The sequence below is a fragment of the Corylus avellana genome, chromosome ca4 (genome assembly GCF_901000735.1).
Source record: "Corylus avellana chromosome ca4, CavTom2PMs-1.0".
Classification (NCBI taxonomy): domain Eukaryota; kingdom Viridiplantae; phylum Streptophyta; class Magnoliopsida; order Fagales; family Betulaceae; genus Corylus; species Corylus avellana.
Window position 1 is genome coordinate 18,222,574 of NC_081544.1, and position 21,708 is coordinate 18,244,281.

General features: G+C 38.1%; 1 protein-coding gene across 1 annotated transcript; it reads left to right on the forward strand.

Moving 5' to 3' along the window:
- The first annotated feature begins 268 nt into the window (after nt 1-268).
- On the forward strand, nt 269-21,262 carry LOC132177420 (protein VAC14 homolog). Its single transcript, XM_059589727.1, has 20 exons — nt 269-645; nt 764-877; nt 1,202-1,267; nt 4,254-4,343; nt 4,436-4,555; nt 4,705-4,733; nt 4,840-4,982; nt 5,075-5,169; nt 5,421-5,507; nt 5,674-5,781; nt 5,972-6,063; nt 6,266-6,347; nt 13,363-13,428; nt 15,477-15,592; nt 15,719-15,839; nt 16,126-16,287; nt 16,466-16,594; nt 18,334-18,402; nt 19,933-20,229; nt 20,804-21,262. Exons 1-20 carry the CDS (start codon nt 556-558, stop codon nt 20,906-20,908), a joined length of 2,181 nt encoding a protein of 726 aa, XP_059445710.1. The 5' UTR covers nt 269-555; the 3' UTR covers nt 20,909-21,262.
- The last annotated feature ends 446 nt before the right edge of the window (nt 21,263-21,708 follow it).

Here is a 21,708-nt window from a genome sequence, read left to right on the forward strand (position 1 = left end):
GATTATTTCTGAGGATGAAAATGCATCGAGTTCCTTTAAAGACTCTTCCCTCATATAATTCGCGGTTTATTCAGGAGAAGAAGAAGAAGCAAGAAAACAAAAAACAAAAACGATCATGATGTGTCCCTCGCGAAATACCAGATATGGACATGCGCAATAGACACAAAAATATACAAAGCGAGGACATTTTCGTCAGTACATACCGCTTCCAAGTCCCAACTTCACTTAGCACCTACCTTCGCACAAAGAATTCTGAGAGAGCGAGGGATTAAAAAAAAACAAAAAAAGGAAAAAGAAAAAGAAAGCAAAGACTAAAGTTTTAACCAAAATTCGTAGATCTGATTTTTGTCCAAATAATCCAAATTAGGTCAAGTTCCAAGTTCCTGGTCCGATTTCATATTTTCATTACCAGTTACGTCGATTCCGAGATCTTTGGGAAAAGAGAAAAACCCTAGAGAGATGTTCCGACTGGAGCAGGAGAAAGATCCGGAAACGACTTTGATGTTTTGAGTTCTGAGCGGAAATTCATTCAGAGAGAATTCGAAGGGGTTCGCCATGGCCGACGCGCTCTCTGTCATTCCCGCCTCTGTGCTTCGCAATCTCTCCGACAAGCTCTACGAGAAGCGCAAGAATGCCGCTCTTGAGGTCCCTTTTGTTTCCCACTTTGATCGGTTTTGGTTTCTAGGGTTTTGGGTGGGGTTTGTTGGATCTTGAAGGACTTGTGTGTATATCTATCTGTGTGTGTGCGTGTGCGTGTGTATAGGTCGAGGGAATCGTGAAGCAGCTCGCGGCGGCTGGGGATCACGACAAGATTACGGCGGTGATCAATTTGTTGATTATGGAATTTACGCTTTCGGCGCAAGCGAATTACCGGAAGGTATTTCAGTGAATTAGAATCAGTAATTATTGACTGCTCATCGCTGGACAGCTGCTGAATACCATGATTTTCTTGTTCTTCTTGCCCCTACTAGTTAGGTGGCTTTTCTTGTATACTTTTCTTTATACTTTCTTGTTACCTTGATTTTCTTGGTTTTTCATGCCCCTACTAGTTAGTTGGCTTTTCTCGAATACTTTCTACATGGGTGCCTTACGTTTTTAATGATATCTCGATTTGGGGAAATTGTTTGCAAGAGGTTTGTGGAGTTTGGTTTTCTTTGCGGGAAAATTTGAAGTTTGGTTGTATTATTTTTGTTTGATGTAGGGAGGATTGATAGGATTAGCTGCTGCAACAGTTGGATTGACTACTGAAGCGGCTCAACATCTTGACGTAAGGGGTTTGACTCGTGCACATTACTTTATTGATGTCATTCATTTGTGTCAATTTTGGGCCTAGTTAAGTTTAACTTTTACCAGTTGCTCTTTGTGGCCGGGATTACATTTAAGATTGGTGCTGGATCAAAATGACTGAATGTGTCAAATATCACTAGAAACCTATAAGCTTCCCGTGGCAGTATGTTCTAAGAATATAGACACGCTCTTAGTTGAAATGTTAGTAATGTAATTCAGTGGTTCACATGGATCACAACAGTGATTCTGGATGACTAGAATATTGACATTTTGATCTGCAGATAAACTTATTACAATGTGTCCAATAGGTGGAAATTAGTATTGTACATTTGAGGAGGTGTGCTGGTTCTCTTACTGATATTGCTTAAAAGCTTACTAAATTTTTATGCTGGTAATGAATGACCAAGTGCATGTACATAGAAGCCCCTCTTTATAACTTACTCTGAGAGCTGTAGCTCTTATATGGATGTCAGCTTGCTTTATCAATTATCATTGTCTCATTGATTGCATCGGTCATTTTTAAGTTACATTTCAACCAAACTTGTCAAACTTTGAATTTGTACCACTTGGGGCCACTGCCGCAAATCCCCTTGTACCACCCATATATTCCACTTGAAAATGCTGTAGCATAATATTGCATTTTTCTATAGATTTATTATTCTTGTTTGATCATATGTGGGATGGTAGTTGTTAGATGTTGCTTGGCATCGTAATTAAATCATTAGCATTTTGTTATTTATTTGAGTCCTCTCTCTCTTGCAATATATATATATATATACTGGAGTGAAATATTGTAGTTCTTTTGAGTTTATTGTTTCAATAGTAAAATTGGATTTCCGGTCCTAATTCATTAAAGATTTGGATTCATTACTGTACTCAATGATGAGGCTCACTATGCCAAAAGCTAGAGAAATCCCATCCTTCTCTAATTTTATTTTTTGGTTCATTTTCCTCTCTCCCTTCAAGATGTGAAAGATAAAAAGAGTTTATTTTATTTTTTATTTTAGACCCTTTTTTACTTTTAAGTCTTTTGTTTTTTTTTTTTTTTTTTTTTTTTTTTTTTTTTTTTTTTTTTTTTTTTTTTTTTTTTTTTTGCGAATATACATTTATTTTTATGTAAAATGTAGTTTGGAATGTATATTTTTCTGTAAAAGAGGCAACAAATTTGGAACACATTCCATTATGTGTTATGTGTAATATATGGAGAGAACGCACAATTATGCTTTTCTTTTTCTAATATCACAGATCTCCTTAATTTTAGTTTATAAATTTTGGAGATCCTCTTGTACCCCATTTGTATTTATTTATTTATTTTTAATTTTTTTATTTAATGAATTTTTTACTAATGAAAGAAGTGTATATGCCTGCTTACAATGGTTATGGAGGTTGCATGGTCTGCCTTGGTAGGCTGGTTCCGGTCATGAATTAACAAATGGAGGCCTTTCATTGATGTTTCTGTAATTACCTTAGCCAATTTGACTTGTGTCTGCATTTCCTTCTCCTTTGAGCCAATGTTGCAGTTAGATTGCAACGACATAGGGGATGGTGGCAAAGCACCAAAACCACATTATTTCTTCAACCTTTGTGTCTATTTGAGGTTCACTTGTGTTTGTTACATATGTGCTCTGTAGAGAAAATTTGCTTTCATCAGATTTGAATCAAGATCTGAACTTGCCTTTGGATGCTATGGTTGGATTAATTATCGTGCTTGTAGGAAAGCAATTTCCTGAAATAGTTGTGCTCTTTGTTTTAAGATGATAGAAAGTTGATTACCTTACCAGGGCTAGAAGAAAAATGCAAAATAAAAGAAAAAAAAGAAAGGGGACATGCACAATATTCACCATTAAATCTCCTTGTAGCCTTTTATCTTTTAATTATTTTCTTTATGTATATTGGTATATTAGAGCATTCCCAATGGAGGAGCCATATATTTATGTAAAATGGCTTCTCAAAACTCACTTTTATCTAGTTTAGCTAAGCCATTTTTAAATGTCTCTACATCCGATTAACTACATTTCTATCTATTCTATTAAAATATTATTAAAAGTAAGAAAAGTTTTGAGAAAAATAGAACATGTGAGAGGTAAAATGGGAAAAATTTTGGAAAAAAGAAAACATGCAGAGAAAAAGTAGGAAAATATTTGGGAAAAAGAGAAAACAGGTGAGAGAAACAATGAAAAATAAAATAGCTCACTTGAAAAGTGCTGCTACATTTAGCTTTTTTTTTAGCTCTTCCAATCAAATATCTATTTTACATTTTTTTTTTTGTTAATCTAATGTAGGAGCTTTTTTAAACATTTGAAGAGCTATTTTAGATAAAAGTAACATTTAGCTCTTCCATTGGAAATGCTCTTATGGGGTAGGAGCTACATAAGAATGCTTTCTTCTTGGCCAATTACAGTGATAGGCACTCATTAAAGAAATGGAAACTCCTACTTTCTGAAGCACCATATTTTGACGACAGAAAGTGGGCTACTTAAAATTAGTGGTTCTTGGAATTCATGCTTTCAAATGGTGGCCATACTATTCTTAGCATGCTATAGATGCTGATACTTTAGGGAATATTTTTTCCAACCATAAGAGCTTACGTTATGATTTTTACTAATTTAATTTGGTAATAAGAAGTGAGACCAACCATAATCATCAACCATATAATGTGTTTGTGAGTTCTATTTTTTCAGGAGAGGATCTATTTTTGTCAGCTGTTTTTAAGTCGTCCTTTTGAAGTTTTTGGCCATGCGTATTAGATTCAAATCATGGGCAAGATTGTACAGTTTAAATACTGAAGAGGACCAGTTTATTCATTGTTATGGAATCGAGTTGTAGGGGTGCTAGTCTTCTTAACAAGGACATAACTAGCTGTTATGCATTGCAAAAATTACTGCACATTTAGTTCTTCTGTTTTACCCATTCTCTCATTGATTTAAAATTCATAATTTGCTTTTGTTTCTGATTCATTATGCCAGCAAATTGTGCCACCTGTGCTTAGTTCTTTTTCTGACCAAGATAGCAGAGTTCGCTATTATGCTTGTGAAGCTCTATATAATATTGCAAAGGTGAGAGTGGATCTGCATAATTATATATTAGCATTCTTCAGGATGTGTAGTGGGCTTTATACATTAACGTTTGTTGATGGCCTGATGCACAGGTTGTAAGAGGGGATTTCATCGTATTCTTTAATCAGATTTTTGATGCCTTATGCAAGCTGTCAGCAGACTCTGATGCCAATGTACAAAGTGCTGCTCATCTTTTAGATCGGCTTGTGAAGGTAGACAATTATTCTGGGATCCTTCCCTTTCCCCCAATGCATGTACAAACTAAAACACCAACATATTGTTGGCTTGTTCCCTATAGTTGTCTGAAAATAGGCTTTCTCTTTTGTTAAATCAAATCTCAGATTTTACTATAATGAAACAGGACATTGTTACTGAAAGTGATCAATTCAGGTGCGCCATCTTCTAATTCTTGTTTTAGACCTGTAACCTTATTCTTAAAAATTAGAGATAATCAGAAGAGTTTGTGAACTGCTTTACGATGTTCTTTCTTCCTCAGCATTGAAGAGTTCATACCGTTGTTAAGGGAGCGTATGAATGTCCTAAATCCTTATGTCCGGCAGTTTTTGGTTGGATGGATCACTGTATTGGACAGTGTTCCAGATATTGATATGTTGGGTTTCCTTCCCGATTTTCTTGATGGTAAGTTTTCATTATTTGAAAGCCGATAAACTTCTATATCTGATCTTCTCTTTGAATGCATATGAACGTATCACATCCTTGATAAATCTCAGGTTTGTTTAATATGTTAAGCGATTCTAGTCATGAAATACGGCAACAAGCTGATTCAGCTCTTTCAGAGTTCCTACAAGAGATCAAAAACTCTGCAGTAAGGCTTCTGAATGCCAAATTTTGTTGTCTTTTCTACTCTATGCTGTCTTACTTGCCATTTCCAATCTTGCGCCAGGCTTTATCCCTTTTTCTTTTTCTACAACTCTGTTTGAACCATAAGATTGTCTTGTTTTGACATAGGATTCAAACAAAGAAAGGCTTTGTAATGCACCAGTGCCAAATATTTTGACATAGAAACAAAATTTGTTCATTTGTAATTTTCTGACTCGAGCAGTGCTACTCTTGAAGTCTGTAGATTATGGTCGCATGGCTGAAATACTGGTGCAGAGGGCAGCTTCTCCAGATGAATTTACTCGGTTAACGGCTATTACATGGGTAAGTGGAACCACAACACAGAAAGTATTCTGCTATTTACAATCATTGTCACTCTCTGATATAGTTATCCATCTGATTGTAGATTGAGTATTGACATCTTTTCTAGATTTACAGGCAATTCACTGCCTCATTGTAATCTAATTTTGTTTGAGTCTTGGCTGTACAGATAAATGAGTTTGTAAAACTTGGTGGAGACCAGCTTGTTCCTTATTATGCTGATATTCTTGGAGCCATTTTGCCCTGCATATCTGATAAAGAAGAGAAAATTAGAGTGGTAGGTTGTTTTAGCTTTCCTTTTAACTTTCTCTCTCTTTTTTTTTTTTTTTTTTTTTTTAGGGGGGGGGCTTCATTTTCTTGTTATTTTCTATTATTATTATTTTTTAATATTTACTGTGTTGCTAAATAGTGCATGCAACAAAGTCTTCGTTTCTCCTGGTCGTCTAAATACATTATATTTTTATAAGGTTGCTCGTGAAACAAATGAAGAGCTTCGATCAATCAAGGCTGATCCACCTGAAGGATTCGATGTAGGACCAATCCTTACTATTGCAAAAAGGTGGTGTTTTCAAAACCTGGAAAAAAAGCTGTGTTTGAAATGTAACTAGAAATTTGTACTTTTATGGGTATATGCTATCTCCTCTTGAGGAGCCAGAGAAGTGCTTATAAGAGTCCCTTCTTTAACTGTTACAATGACTGGGATAATCGGTTTACTTTGTAGAATGATATGATGGTGATTACTGGCTATTTTGTCTGACCAGGCAATTATCTAGTGAATGGGAGGCTACTCGAATCGAAGCATTGCACTGGATTTCAGCCCTTCTAAACAGACATCGAACTGAGGTAATTGCATGGCATATGAGTAATATGTATGTTGGGTTGCATGGTTGTTTTCCTGTCATGTGACATGCATGTTAACAGTTGTATTCTGTTCAAGGGATCTGCCAATTGAACCTTTTTCCAAAGTATGGTGTTCAATCACAATTGATTCCCCCAAAAGGTCTCTTGTGGATCTAAAGTGATCTAAACCTATTATCTCTGTACCTTTTGGATAGTCTAATTGCCCATCTATATGCTCCTCTTTTGTATTATCTCATCATATGGTTCTACAGATAATTTACTGTTAAATGCCCACTGCCAATTTTGTTGGAGGCGTATGCAAGTTCTACATAGGATTCCTGATTCAGTTGACTGAGGGGGAGTGTTAATTTTGTTGGTGCCTGATGATGGGTGGCCATATAGGTCCCTGCTGGGATCTACCTATGCTTCCCTTTCTATTATATTCATTACCAATTTCTTTCTATTATATGAATTAATGAGAAAGAAATAATAGAAGTTTCGAGAACCACGAGAGGACGATAGTGGAGCTTAAGTCTTTTTTCTTCAACACTCTTTGCCTTTGGACAGCTGCGTTTATCTTTCCTAATGTGCTTAGCTTTCATGATTTTTTTGTTCTTTTTTCTCCTACTAGCTAGGTGTTTTTCTTGTATACTTCCTTTGTACTTGGGTTGTGCTTTTCATTTTTTAATAATATTTCAATTACTTATAAAAAAATGAATTAATGAGAAATTAATAATTTGAATATGGTGACTGAGGAATTTGTGTCTAGATATGAGGATTGTTGAAAATATAAGGGTGGAGGAAAGTGGGCTAGGGCAGGTAGAAAGGGGTTTTGATCTAGCCCAATCTGTCAGGCAAAGATGTGAGCTGAAGGGGAAGGATTGGGCTGCTAGGCAAGGTCCATGGCCCGCGAGAGGCCCTGGATTAGACCAATCTGCTAAGGAGGGAAGTGTACAAAAGGGGAAGGAGTGGGTTGAAAGGAAAGGCACACGGCCCATGAGAGGCTTCAAGGCTAAAAGGAAGGTGCCTGTTTATAAGTTAAAATCTGTTGTGGGCTCGGGTGTGAGCCAGGACTGCCAAGGTTATTCTGGAGCAAATGGGAAGAGAATACATTTTTCTCTCCCGACACTTGCAAGTGGTTCGTTGATGGAATGGAAAGAGGGTTGGACCGGAGACCCAGGGGCATTGTCATCGGAAGGAGGCACGCGCTTAGTGACAAGGTCGTCGACAGCCGCTAATATCCCTGCTGCCGCTCCTGTAAGTCTCATGGACTTAACCTGGAGCTCTTCCCGCTGGCGAGGTCTCAAGAGGTGTAACCGAAGCTCCTCAAAGTTCTCCGGCGAATGCTTTGTTGGCTAGGGAAAAGGCAGGTTTGCCCCAAAATTTGACAGAGAAGCCATTGTCGGTAGCTCCCACTGCCGATCCAGAGCTGGCCGTGTCGGGAAAGGATTATGGCGGTGTGGGTTCGCGATTTATGGTCAATGAATCCCTGATTTTGCCGGAGATTGTGTCATTGGTCAATGGGGAGGAAGCTTCGCTTCAGGCAACTTCGGCGATGTCATCTCCAGTGATCGAGGTTAGAGATTTGGTGCATTGGTCTCATGGTGATGGCAATCAGGAAGGTGTTCAGGTTAGTGAGGGGCTGGGTATTCCTCAGGACCAAGGATTCTTTGTTGGTTATCCTAGTTACTACACCCCACTCAATGGGGTACATATGAGTATTGAACTCAGGTGTTCAGAGGTGGTCGAGATGCGTGAAGCTGGTCAATCTGTTGGAGAGGTTGACAGCGGGGTTGAGACACGAGATGAAGTTCAGGTTCCTTATGATGTCAACGTGCCTCCTCCTTTGAATACATATGGTCCTATTGCTAGGGGTGCGTCGGGCTATTCGGACTGGGTTATTCAATGTGCTAATGAGATTTATCCAATTGTGGGGATTTAGTATACGAGTCATAAGTTGCAATTGCTAGCTCTATTGACTTTTTTAGAAGAGGAACGAAGGAATAATGCGATGATTATTAATACGAGTAGCGGCACTAAATGCAAGAGGGAGGTTAGGAATTTGGAGTGCTCGATGAATTATGACACTAGAAGTGCGAGCTCGAGCCATGGCAATAGAAAGGGGAGGGGGCATGTAGGGGCCTTATGAAGCTAAGCATTCAATCTTGGAATGTGAGAGGATTGAACAAGAAGGACAAACGGTTGAGGGTTAGTAGTATGCTCAGAGATTGGAAGGTAGATATCGTTTGTCTTCAAGAAACCAAGATTCAGGGTATGTCTCGCAATATTGTCCGTAGCTTATGGGGGCAGAGTCATTTGGATTGGTGTTGTTTGGATTCTAGCGGGGTTTAGGGTGGTATTTTGATTATGTGGGATAACAGGGTGGTGGAGAAGGTTGATGTTTGTGTGGGGGCTTACACCCTGACGGTGTCTTTCAGAAATATTGGGGATCGTTCTGTTTGGGCTTTTGCTAGGATTTATGGTCCGAACCTCAATAGGGATAGAAGGCTCCTTTGGGGGGAGTTGGCTGGAGTTATTAGTTGGTGGGACATGCCGTGGTGTATTGGGGGTGATTTTAATGTCACTCGGTTCCCTAGCGAAAGATCAGGTGAAGCTCATCTAGATTCGGCCACGATGGAATTTTTTGACTTTATTTCTGAACAAGGGCTAATGGATCTTCCCCTAATTGTGGGTTCGTTTACTTGGTCGATTTCTAATGATCCCCCTTTGTGGTCAAGGATTGATTGGTTTCTTGTTTCCCCAGAGTTGGAGGCTTGGTTTCCAAGGGTTAGGCAGAAGAGGCTTTCCCGCTTGTGCTTGGATCATTTCCCAATCATTCTTGAGTTGGGGGATGTGTCAAGGGGGAGAAGGCCATTCAAATCCTAAAATATGTGGCTTAAAGCGGAAGGGTTTGTGGCCCTAGTGAAACAATGGTGGGACTCCTATGTATTCTATGGTACGCCGAGCTTTATTCTTGCTTGCAAGCTTAAGGCCCTGAAGTTGAACTTGAAGACATGGAATGAGGAGGTGTTTGGCAACATTGGTAGGAATAAGAGGATGCTTCTTGAAGAGCTCAGGATGTTGGATGTGAATGAAGAAAGTAGGGCCTTGGATGCGGAGGAGGTTATGAGGAAGGCGGAAGGCGGAAGCAGTTCGAGAGTTAGAGAATTGCACTCTTTTGGAGGAGGTGAGTTGGAGGCAGAAATTCAGGTTGATGTTGTTGAAGGAAGGCGATAAGTGTACTAAATTCTTTCACTCCATAGCCAACTCTAATAGAAGACACAACTCTATAGATACTGTTATGATTGGTGACAACCCCTCTTCAAATCCGACCGAGATTAGTGAGCACATTGTTGAGTTCTATTAAAAACTTTTTACTGTGCAATGCCGTTGGAGGCCTATGGTAGATGGTATTTCCTTTGATTCCATTTCGGAGGTGGAGGCTAGTTGGTTGGAGAGAGACTTTGAAGAGGGTGAGGTTAGAAAGGTGGTGTTTAAAATGAATGGCAATAAGGCGTCGGGCTCCCGATGGGTTCTCTATGGCTTTCTTCCAAACTTGCTGGGAGGTTGTGAGGGAGGATATTATGAAGGTGTTTTGTTCATTTCATGCAGAAGGGATGTTCGATAAGAGCCTCAATGCATCTTTCATTTCGCTTATTCTGAAGGTTACCAGCGCTATTAATCTAAAAGTCTTTCGGCCAATTAGCCGTTTGGGAGGTATCTACAAAATCATAGACAAGGTTTTAGCAAATAGATTGAAGGTAGTTCTGGATAAAATTATTTCCTAGTCCCAAAGTGCTTTTATTAAGGGTAGGCAGATTCTAGATCCTATCTTGATTTCTAATGAATGCCTTGATAGTCGGTTGAGATCTGGGGAGCCGGGGGTTATTTGCAAAATGGATCTGGAAAATGCTTATGATCATGTGAATTGGGATTTCTTGTTATATTTGCAAAAGAGGTGTGGATTTGGTGGGATTGGTGCTCTTGGATAAACCATTGCATTTTTTCAATGCGGTTCTCGATTCTGGTCAATGGTTCTCCTAATGATTTTTTTAGAAGTTCCAGGGGTTTGAGACAAGGGGGACTCCTTTCTCCTCTATTGTTTTTTTTGTGATGGAAGCCTTAAGTAGGATGATTTCGGCAGTGGTTAATGGGGGGGCTAATAGAAGGTTTCAAGGTCAGTAATATTACGCTCTCTCATCTTTTGTTTGCTGATGATACCTTGATTTTTTGCAATGCCCTAGTTACGCTATTTGCGGAGTTTATTCTTGTTGTTTGAAGTTGCCTCCGGTTTGAAGGTTAATTTGGCCAGGTCGGTGTTAATTCCAGTGGGGAATGTGGAGCAAGTGGGCAGGTTAGCAGGTATTCTAGGGTGTAGGGTTGCTTCTTTGCCAATAAAGTACCTTGGTCTGCCGCTGGGGGCCTCTTATAAGGCTAAGCATATTTGGGATGGAGTTATCGAGAAGATAGAACGTCTGTTGGCCGGTTGGAAAAGGTTGTATTTGTCGAAGGGTGGTAGGGTCACGCTTATCAAGAGCACTCTCACCAATTTGCCTACTTACTATTTGTCTCTTTTCCCTATTCCAATTAGTATTGCTAAGTGGATTGAGAAGCTGCAGTGGAATTTTTTCTGGGGTGGGCTAGGCGAAGAGTTCAAGTACCACCTGGTGAAGTGGTCGAAGGTTTGCACTCCGGTTAAGGAGGGCGGTTTGGGTATCAGGAACTTAATGGTGTTCAATCACGCCCTGTTAGGGAAATGGTTGTGGCGCTATGGATTAGAGAGAGATACTTGGTGGAGGGTTGTGGTGGATGCAAAGTTTGGAAGTTTATGGGGAGGGTGGTGCTTTATGGAGCCGGGTGGAACTTTTGGGGTGGGGTTATGGAAGAACATTAGGAAAGGGTGGGACACTTTCAAAGGCTTTACGCAAATTGAGGAGGGGGATGGGACTAGGGTTCGCTTCTGGCATGATTTGTGGTGTGGTGATACGGCTCTTAAGATAGCTTTCCCAGGTTTATTCAGTATTGCTTGTGCAAAGGACGCCTCAGTTGCGGCTCATTTGGAGGTGCTGGGTGGCTCTAATCAGTGGAAGGTTAGTTTTTTAGAATGGCTCATGATTGGGAGGTAGATGTATTTGCCTCTTTTTTTTCAAGTGTTACATTCTGCTTGAGTGAGACGAGGGTGTGAAGATAGGTTGTGGTGGATCTCCTCTAAAAGAGGCCGTTTCAAGGTCAAGCTCCTCTATGCTTCTTTGGCTTGTACTGAAGGGAGGCGATTCCTTGGAAGAGTGTGTGGCGAACACAAGCTCCTCCGAAGGCGATCTTCTTTATGTGGTCGGTGGCTTTGGGCAAAATTTTGACCCTAGATAACCTCAGGAAGCGACATGTGATTGTGACGAACATATGTATGTGCAAGAGGAGTGAGGAGACGGTGGATCATCTTCTTCATTGCGAGGTAGCTTATGCTTTCTGGAGTGCCTTTTTTGGTCAGTTTGGGTTGTCTTGGGTGATGCCGAGACGGGTTTCTGATTTACTCACCTTTTGGTGGTCTTTAGGGAGGAGGGGGAGTGCCGCGGTTTGGAAGATGGTGCTTACTTGCTTTTTTTGATGTTTATGGAGGTAGAGAAATAATAGGTGTTTTGAGGACTTGGAGGGGTCATTGGAAGACATCTTATCCTCTTGCTTTTCTACATTGTACCTTTGGACCGTTGGGCTTGTCTTTCCGGTGTCGATTAGTTACGATGATTTTCTTGTTCGCTTTTCCCTTTCTAGTTAGGTGATCCTTTTGTATACTCTCAGTATACTTTGGGGTGTCTTTACGCTTTTATTAAGACTGATTATTACTTATCATTTTTATTTATTTATTTATTATTATTATTATTATTATTATTATTTTTTGTTATAAGTAAACGAACTTCATTAAAATGCAAAAGGGCGCATTACATATATTAAAGAAAAAACACTATTCATCATATATTTACATTGGGAGTTGTGGGGAAGGCTTCTCTAGAAAATTTCATTAAAGAGCTCCTATTTCGTATATGCTTCTTCCACGAAAATAAGCCGTTTACAATTTCTTGGGCTTTGCTTGGTAGTTTGTTAAATAAATCAAGCCTGCGCCTAATTGCGAGGCTTGGTTATGGAAAAGGTGCTGAGCCTGAACTCAACATTCTCTTTCTTGGAAGTTTGTGAGCTGGTTTGTCATGAGTTGACTATAGGCTTTGTGTCAACTGAGGGAAAGAGGCATGTAAATACTATATTTATCATATATACACCTGGGGTTCCCTTTTTCGAGTAGCTTTTAGTTGGACAACATTTTGCCTCATAATAGTAAATCCCACATTGGAAAAGAGTGCAATTTGAGGTGACATTTGCCGTCTATGAATTACCTTTTCCACCTTTGCAACTTCCTTAGACTTCCATGGAAATGAGGGTGTATCACATGGACTTGTCAGTGACCAGACCAGTGGTTGACATATTAAAGTTTAACTTTTAAGTTTCAAAAAGTCTTACTCAAAACTGTTGCCAGCAACTTCTGTGGCAACTTGCTTGAGGTTATATTTAATGGCTTCTGCTAGAGTGAAGCTTCTTTTTTCTGATAGAGGCGAGCTTGGGTAATAGGTTCTTGGCTCAGGTTATTTGCAACATTAAGCGTAGGCATTTGGCTTAAGCTCAGTTGCAGCTATTGGAATATGTGAATATGAGATTTAAGATGCATACTTCTACCTGAAATATATACAACAATGCGGCCTCTGGCATGGTCATGGTTAAAAGAATACAAATGTATCCCAACCTGGTTATATGGTAATTCATTAATTACCATCTATAATATATATTTCAGGAGAAAAGAGAGAAAAACAAGTGAAGTACCAAATCAAAGAAAGGGATGAAAAGCTGTAATCAGCTCAGTTTTACCAATTAATTTTTGGGCCATTTCTCCTTGTTTACTTGTTTTGCTCTGAATTTCTGTTTGTAGATTTGTCTGTTGAAATGTTTAAATTTAATCTTCTACCTGGAGCAGGTCTTAAGTGTCCTTGATGACATATTTGACACCCTTCTGAAAGTACTATCAGATCCCTCCGATGAGGTAATCCTTTTATCCTGATTGTACATTTTCATCTTTGATTATTTTATCAAGTTGCATTTTCTAATGAATTTCATTGTCAACATTAGTGCAATTAGAATTACTTTTATTTGTGGCACTGCTGTCGTTCTCTGTATATGGACCATGCCACTTTTTCTTTGCTGGGCATCAGCTATTAGTTCATAGTGAGATAATGCTGCAAAGATGATAGTTGAAAAAACAAATGTTGTCGAGGGAGAAAAGCGAAGAGGATAGAATATATTATCTGATAGTGAGGAGTACATATACTCGGCTATTATTGAATTCAAGTCACTAACAGTTTTTTGTTTTTAGTTATTCTTTTCCCCTATTGCTGGGCAGACCTTTAAGTGTGAAGAGAAAATGTTGTAAAAAATGAGCAATGGTTTGAAATCGGACCATTGCCTTTTGGTTGCTTCACACTTTGATAGCGTGAAGAGTTTTGAATCAATCTTCCAGCAAAGATGACATTTGGTCTATTTATCTGAGATCCATGCTTTAGTTTTTACAAGAATATTTTGTAAATAACATCTTTGATAGTAGTCTTGTGAAACTGTATCAATTACTGGTACCGGTACCATTTGTAGCCTTAGGGTTAATCCTTAGTCCAAATTCTACTTCAATGAGTACCTGAGACTGCATCTGGTAGCGTTTGTAGTTACCTAGCTATAAGGGAATTTGTTGGCATGAGTATCATGTACCGTAATAAGTGGGCTATGATGGACCACCCAGGAGTGTCTATTTGAGTGCTTAGAATGGGTCAAGAGATGAATGTTTGGGCTAGAAAAATTCTTGGTGGTTTCATATGAAGGTTTTGAATAGGAGGTTTCTAAGTTCTCTGCAATTGAATCCTGTCGTAAGGGGCACCAAGGAACATTGGGCTTTTTCATAAAAGAGACTGGGAGTAGGGTTAGAGGAGTTAGGGAACTGCTCAATTTGGCTTGCAGTGAACTATAATTTCAAGAGGAATCTATCCAAATCCTGTCCTCGATATCTTGGCAAGGCTTTAACCACATTATGAGTCTGAAAATTATTAGCTAGAATGTTTGAGGACTTAACGATGAATGGAAAAGGCTCAACATTAGCAACTTATTGAAAATTAGAAGCCTGATATAGTTTGTTTTTAAGAAACTAAAATGGAGAAGACTTCAGCTAGTATTGTCCAAGGGATTGGGTTCTCCTGAAATTTCGAGCAGTCTAATTTCAGGGGTTCCCCATCCTTGTCCAGGGCTTGTGGGGTGATCCTTTCGGGTTTCATTGGCTATGTCAATACTCAAGGACGGGGACACTCACAAGAGGCTATCTGGAAAGTTATTCTCATGCTTTTAAAGTGGATCATTTGGAGAGAAAAATCGGCATCTCTTTGGGGACTGCGAGTCCAATGTGCTCAGATTAAAATTCTCTTTTTTGAGATCTCTCTTAGACTGAGCTATAATCTATGTTCCTAATTTTTCTTCATTGAATCTTGTAGATCTTGTTAACTTTCTAGATTGTAGACACCTTTAGGGTGATTGTCTCTCTTGTATACTTTTTGTGTACGAGGCTTTTCCCTTTTCTCTTAATAAATTATTTTTCATAAAAAATAATAATAATAAAAAAAAACTGGAGGAGATTGGTGTCATTTTACTTTTTGGTGTTGCGTATGTTTGGAGGTATGGATATTGAGTTCAGTGGTAAGAGGAGATTTGTTTCAGGACAGCTTGTTTGCCCTTGTTGAAGAAGTCTTTAATGAGTGCTTTTCTTAAGGTTTTAAAGCTAAGAATGGCTCTTTACCTTTCCTTTCCACCTTGATCTTCTTTTCTTTATATACGTTTGTGTGCTTTGTTGTCATATCCTTGTAATAGCCTTCCTTTGAACTACAGCTTCTGTGTAAGATAGAAACATAAAAATTAAATTGATTAATTTTGATTTATGTGTTTGTACTCCATTTATTGGTTTAAAGCAAATGAATAATCCTTGCATGTATAGAGTACCAAAAAGCATCAACCTTTGGCTTCTATCTATAATTGTTTGGCAATGATGGATCTCTGCAGGTGGTGCTCCTTGTTCTTGAGGTTCATGCGTGCATAGCAAAAGATCCTCAGCATTTTCGCCAGCTTGTGGTTTTCCTTGTTCATAATTTTCGGGTAGATAATTCTCTTCTGGAGAAGTGAGTTTCTGTCCTTATCTCTTTCATGCTTCCTTATTACTGATGCTTTATCAGTAATAATTTAAATGAATTATTTCTTTCTTCTGGGATTAATTCTCTTCTTTTGTTCTTTATTTTATTCCTCAGACGTGGTGCTCTGATAATCCGCCGGCTTTGTGTACTTTTAAATGCTGAAAGGGTCTATCGTGAACTCTCAACCATACTAGAAGGAGAATCTGACCTGGATTTTGCGTCAATTATGGTTCAGGTTCTGTCAGTTATCTAAGAACTTGTTTAACCCTGTAGCGTATGAGTAACCAAAGGAAACAATGCTTTGTTTTATTACAATTTTTTTTTTTTTTTTTTTTTTTTTTTATAATAAAATGAAGCAATTATAAAACAGACCATATTTTATTAAAATTGTCTCTCTTTTTTTTATTTTTCTTTTTTTTTTAGCTGTTAATTTTGTTTTCTTTTTGCCTATGTCAAATATTTAGCCACTTAAGTGAGGTGAATTTTTGTTTATCCATTTGATGCTTTTCTTTCTATTTCAGGCATTGAATTTGATTTTACTTACGTCGTCTGAATTGTCTGAGCTTCGGGATCTTTTAAAACACTCACTGGTGAATCCTGCTGGGAGAAACTTATTTGTATCTTTGTATGCTTCATGGTGTCATTCACCCATGGCAATTATAAGTCTTTGCTTATTAGCACAGGTGAGTTTTGATTTTTTTAATGGAAAACCATTTCATTTTAATCTCTCTCTCTCTCTCTCTTAACCCCCCTCCTCTCATCCCTTTAAGTTTGTAGATTTTTGCTGCATTTAGTGACCTAGTTTGTTCGACATTTATGTTTTTGTTTCATTTAGTGATCATCTTTCATCTTACTTGACAGACATACCAGCATGCAAGTGTGGTAATACAGTCTCTGGTGGAGGAAGATATTAATGTCAAATTTTTGGTTCAGCTGGATAAGTTGATTCGCTTGCTGGAAACTCCAATCTTTGCTTATCTTAGATTGCAGGTGCATGAATGAAAGACAAAGTTCTATCTCACCTTATATACTTGGTCCTTGTATTGGCATATATTCATACTTGATCTATTCATACTTCGATCTAATCTGGGGTTTTTCTCTTAGCGACTCCACCAAATATTTCCTGGAGGAGTTATTTCTTATGATGTTTTCACAACTGCTGATGTTTTTCTTAGAAAATGTGGTGAGGAGAATACATTAGGCAAGTGTGTGGAGAACAATTAGGAATAGGATGGCTTGAGTTTGTGGAGTATATTTCCTTTAATGGGGGGAGGAGAATACATTAGGCAAGTGTGTGGAGAACAATTAGGAATAGGCTTGCTTGAATTTGTGGAGTATATTTCCTTTAAGGGGGTGAGGGGACAAGTATTATTCTCGTAGGATATGTGGTGTGTAGAAGTGTTTTTGAAGGAGTTTTTCCTGATTTATTCTCCTTTTCCTTGTGGCTAGCTATATAAGTTGATCAGGGAGTGTATCACATTGGAATTTGAGGATTGTTTGGCCTGTGCGCATTTGGGAAACACGGTCAGTTGGTTCTCTTTGTCTCTTATATGATGTTCAGGTCTGTGGGGTAGGAGAAAATGTTCTGTTGGAGACCAAGTAGGAGTTGCAAGTCTGAGGTGAGAAGTTTTTATTTGTTTCTGTGCGGTAACAGGGAGGATGGCAGATGAGGTTTCTTGGAGGAGTATTTGGCATGTAAGTGCTCCCACTGAAAGTGGTATCCCTTGTGGAAGCGGAAGAATTTCTTGGAATTATAAGAATTTTGTTTTTAATTGCTGTTACACTGGCAAACAGGGCGAGGAAACAGTAGACCATTTTTTTAATCATTGTTGGGTGGAAAAGGTGCTTTCAACTATGGGGTTGTTTTTCTTCTTTTCTCTTTTTGTATATATTGGGTTATTCCTTGCTCGATGATTGATTGCTGGCTTCTTGGATCTGGAAATTTGATAGTAGAATGCGATTTAGTTGCTTGGAAAGAACTTTTATGTCTTTGATGTGGAATGTCTAGTTGACATTTCAATGAGAGGAACCATTTTTCTGGGAAATAACAATGAGGTTCCTCAATCTTGTTTTCTTCGGTTTCAGTTATCCATCTTATGAAGCCTTGTGTCTCTTTTGGGAGCTTATTAATCACTTGAACTTTAGGATTTGGCTTCTATCTCCTTGGAGAAGGGTTTTATTTTTATACTTCTTGTGCCCCCTTTTGGATTCTTATGAAATTAAGAATATTATTGTTAAATTAGATCTGTAGGTTAGTTCCTGATTTGATTTTTTTTTTTTTAAAAAAAAAAAAGGGAAAGAGTGTAGCATAAGCAACCTTTTTGCTAGTATCCTTTTAAGAAAAAGGTGATGTTAAAATATACTGTTTAAGTCTGGCTAATATGGGAAGTATGCCTTGTCGATGAACAATTTTTTTTCCCTTTGTCCGTCTTACATTAAAATCCTTTGTACATGGAAAGATTATTTATGCCTTTGATGTACTGGTTGAACATTTGCATGATGCATGACCATCTCTCATATAATATTCTATGTATTTGGTGTTGGATTAAAAATGGGGTTTTTGCATTCTCGATATATTATGTTACTGTCATACAAAGTGTTTAATGGTGGATCTTTTTTTTTTGGCAATTAAATGGATATATGTATATATTTTCATGTTTCCTGTATCTGTCTCTCCAAGTCACAGTTTATATGTTGGTTGTGTCTGACCCATTTTGTGATTCTTGCAGCTTCTTGAACCTGGAAGATACATATGGTTGTTAAAAGCCTTGTATGGCCTTCTAATGTTGCTTCCCCAGGTGCGGTTCTTGAAGAGTCTTATTTTCACTAACATATTTGCCTGCATTAAAACTGACTATACACTCCAATTATGTAAGTGGGTTTGTACTTATCTATGTATATGTACATCAAATTAATCAATCACAAGTCTTTATTTTACTTTTTTTCTCCCTTTATATTTCCTGTATTTTATAATTTTTTTAATAAATTCTTATCCAAAGATCTCTTCTTTATTCAATAATGATGAACAATCACAAACACAGTACATTGGGATTGTCACTCTTGGTGAATTGGAATGTGGAGTGCCACAAATCAGGATGCATGATCCTGTTGCCATTCGTGGGTTTGCTAGGAATTTTTTTTTTTTGATAAGTAATGAAAATTTTATAAAAAAGCGTAAGGTGTCATAAGTCCACAGACAGTATATACAAGAAGCACCTAACAAAAACCCAAAGAAAACAACAAAAAACCACAAAACCCAAGAAGCCCTCAAACCCAACATGCACACTAACCTGAAACCCACAAAACACGAAAATCCTTGACCTGAAACCCACACAAAGCACTCAACGCGATAGCATGTGAGCCTTGCCTTTCCAACACCTAGAGGACGTGCATGCATTGTCATAGTTTATGGAGCATTCTAAGATCAACAGCTCCCTTCTACCTCTATCCTTAGAACACGCACCCTTTACCTCCCAAAGATGATCATCTTCAATGGATGTCAGGAGCATCAAATTTACTAGGAAAATCTGGTACCTCTGTGCTATAGCTGCAAATTTAAGGGACCGAGAACTAAGTTTGTCAAAAAATATTTAATTCATCTAGCTATAGTGAGCTTGATGCTCTGTTTAGGCATAAAGCACTTAAAAACTATTGTCCATATCAAATTTGAGCTGCTCTTTTTCCTTGAAATCTGCTTAATATTGTGGATTTTTGACACCCAATTAAAAAAGCGGGATTCGCATCATCGTGATTTACCTGATTGTTATCGCAATTGGTCTTTTTGATACTAAAATCTTAAGGTTACCGAGCAGCTGTTGTTTCATTCTCTAATGAAGATGAATCTAGTTGTTTACACTAGTAATAGTCGGGACAAGCAATACAGTTTCTCCTTTTTAGCCTTTTAAATTCCTGGAAGGTCATGCTAGTAGTTAAAGTAAAAACTAGGCAGTGCCCTTAGTTTCCCCCTTCTGTGGCTCTTTATCATTATTTGTTTATAAAGTGTGCAGCTAAGAGAGCTTTTCTGTCCTCAGTTTTGGTTGGGAAGGATTGTTCTCTAATTTGTTTTGAAACCTTGTTTTGGCTTCTTTCTGTTTCCTTGTTCCTCTTCAAAATATCAGAAGCATGATGGTTTCTTCTCTTAAGCTCTCTATAATTTGCGATCAGCCTTCTTTGCAGTTGGGGTTGTGGTCTTAAAATTCTGAAGGAGATTAATCTTGCTCTTAATGTTAGCTGCTGGCTAGTTTTAATTCCATAGTGCAATATATTTTTTTGTTTCTGCTTTAATTATGTTAGTCATTCATGTTTACCTTACTGATACTTTAATGCAGCAAAGTGCCGCTTTCAAGATACTACGAACTCGTTTAAAAACAGTACCTTCATATTCCTTCAATGGTGAGCAACTTAGGCGTACATCATCAGGGAACCCCTATCAAATTCTACATCACATGCCAAGTGGGTCACAAATCAACGAGGATGGAGACGGGATCCAGGATGGCGGAAATTCACATAATGGAATTAACTTTGCTTCAAGGCTACAACAGTTTGAGCAAATGCAGCACCAGCATCGTATGCTTGCGAAAGCACAGGCACAGTTGCGCAACAGTTCTACCACTTCATTTTCAAAGGTCCGTGGCCGTGGGGCTTCTCTTTGATATTCAGAATATCATTTTAGCTTTATATACATCTGAATTGAGTTTGTTTTAGGTAAAAATATTGAGATGAGTAAATTTAAAGAACTGGAGTGACAATTTTGAATGTGGTGCCATGTTGTCATGTTCTTGTGCTTACAACAAAAGGAAAAGTAAAGAAGGGAAAAGGTGAAAAAGAGAAATAATCCACAATGGTCGGGAGGGAGAGCCTCTTTTTAGACCCTTGGGCTAAAAAAAAACCTCTGATGGCAATCACAAAATGTGAATTCTAGGGGTTAGAGGCAGAAGACTCGACAGAGAAGTGAAGTGCCTGCGTCACTGCCTCAAATATTTGGACAAGGCACTGTTATTTTTATATTTCATCTGCACTATTTAGTTTTCTTTCTTTGCGTCGTGAAGCGGACGTCAAGAGTTTGAATTTCGCTTTCCCCCTCCTCTTGGGGCCCAATTACTTATAAATTTTCTTCTTATTTCAATTTATACCTTCAGTTTGCATTTAAGGATGCTATTGCTATTCCTGCAATCTCATTGTTGCATTCTGTGTATGCAGGAAATTGAAAGACCCGAAGAACCACGGCACCTGTCTGCATCAGACATGAGTGGGCCTACTTCAAGATCGTTCTCACAGAAAGGCCCAGGACAGTTACAACTATGATTGATTATGTTGCTGCTTCCTGCCCCTAGTCAAACCCAATTGTATACTGGTCTCAGCATGTGTGAGATCTGGCATCATTTGTATAATTGTATATCGTAGTAGTTTGTTTTGTTGTTATAAAGGTTGGGACGGTGAAAAGGGTTTTGGATTAAAGATAAGATAGGGTTTTTCTGAGCTATTCTTTTGACTTTGTAAGCAAGATATACCCATGTGGTTCTGTTGTTTTTTCATTGAAATCCACGTGGGTTAGGGGGAGATATGCAGTTTGTTTCTTTACGTTCATCTGTTACAGAAATCTTATAAAAATAAGAAATCACTAATTCATGTATACAAATTCTACAGAAAAATTATCCATGTCTTATTTGTTTATTGATTTGTTCACCGTTTCATCCCTCCAATATAGTGTGTGGATGTATAGATAATGCTGTTCTCAGTTCATTCAAGATGCAATAACAATAAATTTGGTCTAGAGAGAGCAAACAACTTTTACGGACATTACTGGATTAAATCTTTCCAATTCTACTCTGGAAAGATTAAATCTTTAGAGCGTTGTGCTAACTTAGCGATGATGTTTCTTTCTATTTCTATGCTCAGTAAAAGCAATTAGTCTCAAATGCTTTAAAACCTTCCACCATGGTATCAGCGAAGAGTATTACGCATCTCAAATTTTTCTTTCAAAAGTAAAACCTCTCACCATGGTATCAGAGAGAAGGACTGCTACACATCCCAAATTTTTTTCCAAAAAGTTAGTTTTCAAATAATGTGTTACTATTTTATAAGGTATGTTATTTTGGAAAGTG

Excerpts from the sequence above, each read along its gene's own strand:
- LOC132177420 (XM_059589727.1), top strand. The coding sequence starts at position 556 with ATGGCCGACGCGCTCTCTGTCATTCCCGCCTCTGTGCTTCGCAATCTC. Across the intron at positions 4,556-4,704 it reads TTTTAGATCGGCTTGTGAAG|GACATTGTTACTGAAAGTGA; the intron begins GTAGACAATTAT and ends ATAATGAAACAG. Across the intron at positions 5,782-5,971 it reads AAGAAGAGAAAATTAGAGTG|GTTGCTCGTGAAACAAATGA; the intron begins GTAGGTTGTTTT and ends TATTTTTATAAG.